The following is a 7728-nucleotide window of genomic DNA, read 5'->3' as shown; positions in this document are numbered from 1 at the left end:
GCTTTGGACTATTAATAATTGAAAATTTTAAAGTTATTAACTTATTTGTAGTACTTGATTATGCCATTATGGTTAGTAATTAGTAGTATCTTATTTAGAGTCGTGTTTTGGTACTGAATCTAAAACTTCTAGTATTTGGATGAGTAATTAATGATGATTTGATATTTTCATGTATTTAAATTTTCTTTCATTTGTATTATTATTATTATTATTTTATGTGTATTCTTTTTTCTACTCTTATAAAAAAATCAAACTCCTTATCTATTATATTATTTATCATCGGTTTTTACCGTTTCTTTTACGTATTATACGTTTTAAACCCGTTTTACCGTTTTAAACCCGTTTTTTATGCCCCACATTTTTTTACATTTTTTTTTCCGTTTTTTTTCCGAGACGTTCCGTTAAAAACACGAACTAAGTTTTTTTCAAGTACACCGTTTTAAACCCATATTGTACTTGGTGACAATGCTTGGGGAATTAATTATTGATATGATAGTCCACAAAAAGAAAAACAGGTTTAATGAGTTAGTCAGCCTTAATTATTGCTTTAATTTGATTTAGTAATTTAGAATGTTGTCAGATTTCCTAGTTTTTAAAATGTTGTCAGATTAAAGTAGACTCATGCATATGTACCAGTTTTTTTTAAAACTTGATCAACAATTATAACTATACATATAAAAACTTCTAACAAATCATGATTCCTATTTTCATCATTAACCCGTTTTAATTTTCTAACAAATTATTTTAATCAAGTCTTAAAAATCCGTTTTAATTTTTCAACAAATTGCTTTAATTAAATATTAAAACCCCATTTTTTAATTAGGAAATGGATCTTATTTTAATTTAGAAGTGTGATTTCCGTTTTTAATAAGAGAAAGATTCTCGTTTAAATTAGAAGTGCTAGATTTTTCTTTTTCAATAGGGGATGATCGAATTTCCATTATAATAGGAAAATGATTCCCGTTTTAATTAGAAGTGTTAGAATTTCTTTTTTCAATAGGAGAGGAATTTCCGTTTTAATAGGAGTTGATGACATGAAATTTTAAGAGAGCTAGAAAAATACCCTTTGTGAGAGCTTTAATATTAACTCACTTATAAGCTCGTGCATACGCACAAGCTATTTTGAAAACATTTAGATTTTTTAAGAATATTGGGACTACCGTTTTAGTCGCTAACCGATTTTAATTTTATAACAAATTGTTTTAAATTAAGTTTTAATTAAATTTTAAAAACCCGTTTTTTCAATTGGGAGAGAGATTCAGTTTTAATAGGAGAATGATTCCCGTTTTAATTAGATACACTTCTTAATTTTCAAAAGGGAAGGAATTTCCATTTTAATAGAAGAAGGATTTCTGCTTTAATTAAAAGTGCTAGAATTTGTTTTAATAAGAGAAGAATTTCCGTTATAATAGGAAAGGAATTCACATTATAAAAAAGGATTTCCGTTTTTCAAATAGGAGAGAAATTTTCATTTTAATAGGAGATGACGTGGAATTTTAATAGAGCTCGAAAAATACCCCTTGTGGGAGCTTTAATATTAATACTAGCTTGTAGGCTCGTGCATACGCACCGGCTTTTTTGAAAACATTTAGATTATTTTTAGAAAATTGGGACTACAGTTTTAGTCGCTAACCCATTTTAATTTTCTAACAAATTATTTTAAATAAAGTTTTAATTAAATTTTAAAAACCCGTTTTTTCAATTGGGAGAGAGATTATGTTTTAATAGGAGAATAATTATCGATTTAATTAGATATGCTAGATTTTTCCTTTTCAATAGGGGAGGAATTTCCATTTTAATAGAAGAATGATTCTTGCTTTAATTATAAGTGCTAGAATTTGTTTTAATAGGAGAAGAAATCCCGTTATAATAGGATAGGAATTTCCGTTGTAAAAAGAATTCCGTTTTTTAAATAAGAGAAAAAGTCTCGTTTTGGTAGGAGATGACGTGGAATTTTAATAGAGCTCAAAAAATACCCCTTGTGGGAGTTTTAATATTAAGATATAGATATAGATATATATTGATTGATGGGGATGGTTATATGAAATCCACCTTATAGTGACACTCTAATGTTATTCATATAACCTAGATAAAAATTGTTGTTATCTTTAAAAAGAAATCTAACGGTATATAAATGTCAAGTTTTTTCATCTTTTGCCTAGGTCAAAGGTATCCAAATGAATTGAAATTTTGTAGAGATAATCTTTATAGTGAATACACCATATTCACACAAAATCATATTTGAATTCATTTTCTATGTGAACTTTTACTTACGTAGTTATTTTAACTTAAAATAAATATATACTTCTAAGAGCAAACCGCACTGTATATATATATTGTCATGGTAGACTTCTACTAATAAGTTTGAAGTAGTACTAATTTAAAATGTATTGTAAGAGCATCTCTAGGTGGTAGTATAACCTGTCATTTTCTTCATATTTGAAGAAAAAATTCGAATTTCTCGGAATTCCATCTCTAGGTGGCCTTATTCATTCATTGATCACATCGCTGTTCAAGATTCTTGTTCGCAAATTTGGCAATTTGGATGCGAATCGCGAGGCGACAATAGTAATGTCGCACCGGACAAATGGTAAGTTTTTTTTACTTTGACCAAAGACCACGCTGAGTAGATCGAGCCCACTACTAATGTCGCGCAAGTTATTTCTTTTTTACTTTTTCAATTTAGTGCGACAGTGGAAATGTCGCGTGAGTTTTTTTTTGAACTTGGGGGCGACAGTGGTAATGTCGCGCGCCAGTACCAATGGCCCACGTGGTAGGGCCTACAATTGCATTTGCATTTGTGACCACCTAGAGTTGGTCAAAATTTATGACCACCTAGAGTTGGTCAAAATTTACGACCATATTCTTCAAAAAAATTCTTCAAATTTAAAGAGTATACTACCACCACCTAGAGATGCTCTAATGGCTTTAATTAGTTAAATGCTTGTCTTTGAATCTAATACTAAGAACATCTCGTATATGAGTTCGTGACTTGTGAATGAAGTTTGTTTGAGTTATTTAAAGTTCAAACCTAATTACTAAAGTGAGTGAAGTGGGAACAAACTTGAACAAGATTTGGAAATTGAATCTTAAAATGTCTCTTGGCACAAACCAAAGAGATATTCATAGGAAGTTTCTATTTGTGGAGACATGTTTCTAATAGACATAAAACACATGTTTTTTTGTTTTAAGAAACAAAAAAAAACACATGTAATTTTAATGAGAGTGTGCAAAAAACTAGAAGAAAAGTTTCTACTAGTTAACATCTTCTAACCACATGCAGCGCTATAGATGCAAATTTTAAGGATATTTTAGATGAGCAATTCTCTAGATATATTCGCATAATAACCAATATGTGTGGCTGGAAGGTGTTTACAAACGAATTCTTGTTGAGTGCTTCAATCCTTACGCTTCGAGTCAAAAGGTTTGTTAGATAAGCTTAAGATGTGATTAAACTGCTGTGAAATTGAAGAAAGCAATTTCTTTCACGTGATTTTATTCTAAGAACCAACTCTCCCTAAAATTGGTCTCCATTTCCCTATATCAAAATAATACCATATACAATATAAAAATATAAAAATAAAATAAAAGAATAAAGAAATGTAAAACAGCAAACATAAAATGAATGTATAATTACGTATCTGCTAATATGTACACAGTCCCAAGATAATTTGACACGCCAAATTCAACTAATAATCACGTCATTAGACATAGTTTGTCTATAATTTTTATTTGCTTGTAGCAAGGGATATCAATAAATTTGATAGGCCTAGGGACTAACTGATACGAAGAAAAGAAATTGTCAGAAGAGAAACGAAAAACCACACAAACAAAAAGGAAACAATAAGAAAATAGCTTAACACATATCTCATTGTTAGAAAAGAGAAAGGGGAAAAACGGAAAACCACCCAAACAATAAGGAAACAACTTGAACACAGATCTCATGTAAACACAGAGTCTAACAAAAGACTGACTTGGTCCCACACAACCTTCGAAAGAGTCAAAATTCTGAAACAAACAAACACAGTTCCCAGTCCTACGTGGCCCGAGTCAAATTAACAAAAAGAAGTTGGGACCCACTTAATTCGTTGACTAATGACTAACTCTCTCCTTTCTTCTCACGTGCAATGCGGCGGGCCAATCGGGGACGGTGGATTAATAGAACTAGTCAAACTCAGATTTGACAAATTGTAGACGATACCCAACTTGATACACAAACACACACATTTCTCTTTCATCAACACACTTGGTCCTACTGCCAACTGTCTCAAAATCTTACGCACTATCTGACGCATCTCAAAATCTTATTATTTCGGTCTTCAGTCCGAACCCTTTTAAATGCCAACCTCATTTCACCATTTAAAAGACTTCCTTCCAATACAACTGCATTCTTTTCCTTCTTCTCTTTTCTTCATGGGCAAAGGAGGTGGTGGAGCACTTGATATTGATACCAGTGATCAAAACTCAAGTAACTTTTTTGTTACAAAACCAACTCCTATCAATCCATATGATCACCAACATCCTCATACCAAGCGTAAATTTGAGTTCATGATGGATACACAATCGACTAGTACTACTCAACATCCCGGTATTGAATTCTCCATGAATTTTAGAGAAGATAAAGAACGGGTTGTCGCCGATGAGATGGACTTTTTCTCGGATAAAAATCGGTTATCTAGTAATGATATCAAGAAGGAAGACTCCAACAGTGTGGTTACACCGCCAAGGTTTAACTTCAATGTAAATGTAAGCAACGTACAACTCATGGGTATCTATTAGCTCTCTAAATTAAGAGATGATTCTTAAGTCTTAATACAAGTTGAGTTGTCACTAATTATGGATATGGCTTTATATAGAACACATGATAAAGAATATGTAGGAGTCCAAACATTTGGGATAAGGAGATTACTATTATTGGTTATATTTACATAGACTGAATTCTGATATATGTTGTTCTTGTTTGCATATACAGACTGGTTTGAACCTTCTTACTGCAAACACGGGTAGCGAACAATCTACAGTTGATGATGGGATATCGAACAATATTGTCGAAGATAAGAGAATCAAAAGTGAGGTAAGGAGATTGAATTCTTATAACTTTTTAGTGGTTCTTTTATTTGGACCTGTACTGTTGTTATTATGATTCTAAGTATACATACTTAATATTTTTGTTGATAATTCAGCTGGCAGTCCTGCAATCTGCAATGGAAAGAATGAGCGCCGAGAATGAGAGGTTGAAAGAGATGCTTAGCCAAGTGAGCAATAGCTACAACGCCTTACAGATGCAATTTGTTGCACTGATGCAGCAACAAAGTCTTAAAAGTGAGAATGAGCTAGATCATGAGGTGAGTTGTTTAGAGTGTATTACTGAAACAGCGTTATGTTAATAGTTTAATAAGTTGATTAAAACCTTGATATAAGACTTATTAACTAATTAAATTGGTGGGGATGTGCTAAATTATTAGGTGATTGGTGGGAAACTTCAAGAAAAGAAACATGAAGTTGGTGGAGGTATAATGGTGCCTAGACAGTTCATGGATTTAGGCCCAGCTGCCACATGTGAAACCGATGAGCCCTCACAGACGTCTTCGGAGGCTAGAAGCCATGATCACTCACGATCACCACCTAACAATGTAGAAGTTGTGTCAAAAGAATATGGACACCACAGTACTGGTAGCAACAACGATATTGCACCCTTTGATCGTGATAGCAGAAGAATTGGCAGAGAAGAGAGTCCTGATCATGGATCACAAGGTTGGGTTCCTAATAAACTTCCTAAATTGAATAATGGTGCAAAGAGTGTGGATCAAGCCACTGAAGCCACTATGAGGAAGGCTCGAGTATCTGTTCGAGCACGCTCTGAAGCACCAATGGTAAGTAATACATACACGTGCCGAATTTTGTTGAAACTCTCATTCCTTTTTATAGATAATATATAGATATATATTGAAGGCTAACAATTCCAAGCAATGGTTTCAGATTACAGATGGATGTCAATGGAGGAAGTATGGCCAAAAAATGGCAAAAGGGAACCCATGCCCACGAGCTTATTACCGGTGCACCATGGCAACCGGATGTCCTGTTCGCAAACAAGTAAGTTGCCAGCTTTCATGTTCACTCCTTCCTTATGTCAAAATTATCATACTAGACTGAATTACTATATATATTATAAGTCTAGAGCAATATTAATCTGGATTATGCTAGGTTCAACGATGTGCTGAGGACCGAACGATATTGATAACTACTTATGAAGGCAATCACAATCATCCACTCCCTCCAGCAGCCATGGCAATGGCTTCCACCACATCCGCTGCAGCTAGTATGCTACTCTCCGGATCAATGTCAAGTGCTGATGGCCTAATGAATTCCAATTTCTTAACGAGGACGCTCCTGCCCTGTTCGTCAAGCATGGCGACTATATCAGCTTCAGCGCCTTTTCCAACTGTTACATTGGACCTTACCCATAGTCCCAATCCCTTGCAGTTTCAAAGGCCACCAACTCAATTCCATGTTCCATTCTTGAACCCAAACCAAAACCTGGCTTCCTCAGCAGCACAAGTCTTTGGTCAGTCTCTTTTTAACCAATCCAAATTCTCTGGTCTTCAAATGTCCCAAGGAGTAGATGCTTCCCAATTCTCTCACCAACCACCGCTACAACACCAAAATCAGCAGCCGTCATTGGCGGATACAGTGAGTGCCGCAACAGCAGCAATCACTGCTGATCCTAATTTCACAGCAGCTCTCGCCGCAGCAATATCATCCATCATTGGAGGAAATACTCAAGCAAGCAACAACAATGGCAATCCCAACAACAATAACAGTGGCAACACTACTCCTAGCAATGGCAATAACAGTAAAGTTAGCATTTAGAATTCTTTCTTAATAGGAAAATTATAAGTTTAGTTTATCTATATGAGTATCCGATTTTTGCTTTTATCCTTTTTTGGGGTGGAAAAAGTGAAACTAGACATGTTAATTCTTTTCGAGGGGCTGGAAGAGGATGTTAGAGACACAATCTCTCATTCTTTGTTATTATTTTTTATATATAAATGAATAATATGATCAAATTTGACTATTGTACACAGTGATCTTATGGATTTAGACATTTAGTACAGCAAAATTTTGATTATGTTCAAGCGTTCCTTATTTAAAAATTAAAGAAATATGTGCCATTGCCCATTTTCCTGTTACCGAATACAATCAATGTGGAAAATAAAAACTATAAACTGGAAGGATTTCATTGTGGAGAATATATATATATGTGTACAGATTTAATTAGTTTCAAACGTTATAAGAGCATCCACATTCCATCAGCAAGTGCAGCGCGCATTATTATCAGCATGCAACTTTTGGCCAACAATTAATCATCGTGTTCAATTCACTAACAAGTAAACAAACAATCTATGAAATATTTTGATCGAGCAGCCGATTTACAGGCTAATCTTGTAATTAAGTCTAAAATAACTAAAACTTAAAAATGAATTCAAATTATTATAGATTAAATGCCAGATACAGAACACAGAAGAACATAGAACTTAGAATAAGTAAGAAATTATACTTTTGGTATTGTGTCTAGAACTGAAACTAGAATTGAAATTGTACTTTTGGTAACTGAAAGTTGAAATGAAATGATTAGTAGGTTAGGACAACTAGAAAGAGCGTACTCGTTCCAATCCATGGTGATTTGAACTACCATATTTTGATAAGGCCTCGGTTGTTTTCAAAGCA

At 33.6% G+C, this 7728-nt stretch overlaps 1 protein-coding gene across 1 annotated transcript; it reads left to right on the top strand.

Annotated features, from left to right (window-relative positions):
* Positions 1-4343: 4343 nt before the first annotated feature.
* Positions 4344-7080, top strand: LOC147477034 (putative WRKY transcription factor 31). Its single transcript, XM_086582006.1, has 6 exons — positions 4344-4746; positions 4973-5074; positions 5184-5345; positions 5466-5873; positions 5980-6093; positions 6205-7080. Exons 1-6 carry the CDS (start codon positions 4414-4416, stop codon positions 6868-6870), a joined length of 1785 nt encoding a protein of 594 aa, XP_086438132.1. The 5' UTR covers positions 4344-4413; the 3' UTR covers positions 6871-7080.
* The last annotated feature ends 648 nt before the right edge of the window (positions 7081-7728 follow it).

The sequence above is a fragment of the Coptis chinensis genome, chromosome 9, assembly GCF_015680905.1.
Source record: "Coptis chinensis isolate HL-2020 chromosome 9, ASM1568090v1, whole genome shotgun sequence".
NCBI classification, from domain to species: domain Eukaryota; kingdom Viridiplantae; phylum Streptophyta; class Magnoliopsida; order Ranunculales; family Ranunculaceae; genus Coptis; species Coptis chinensis.
The sequence above is the reverse complement of the archived record's forward strand: the minus strand, read 5'-3'. Positions and strand labels throughout refer to the sequence as shown.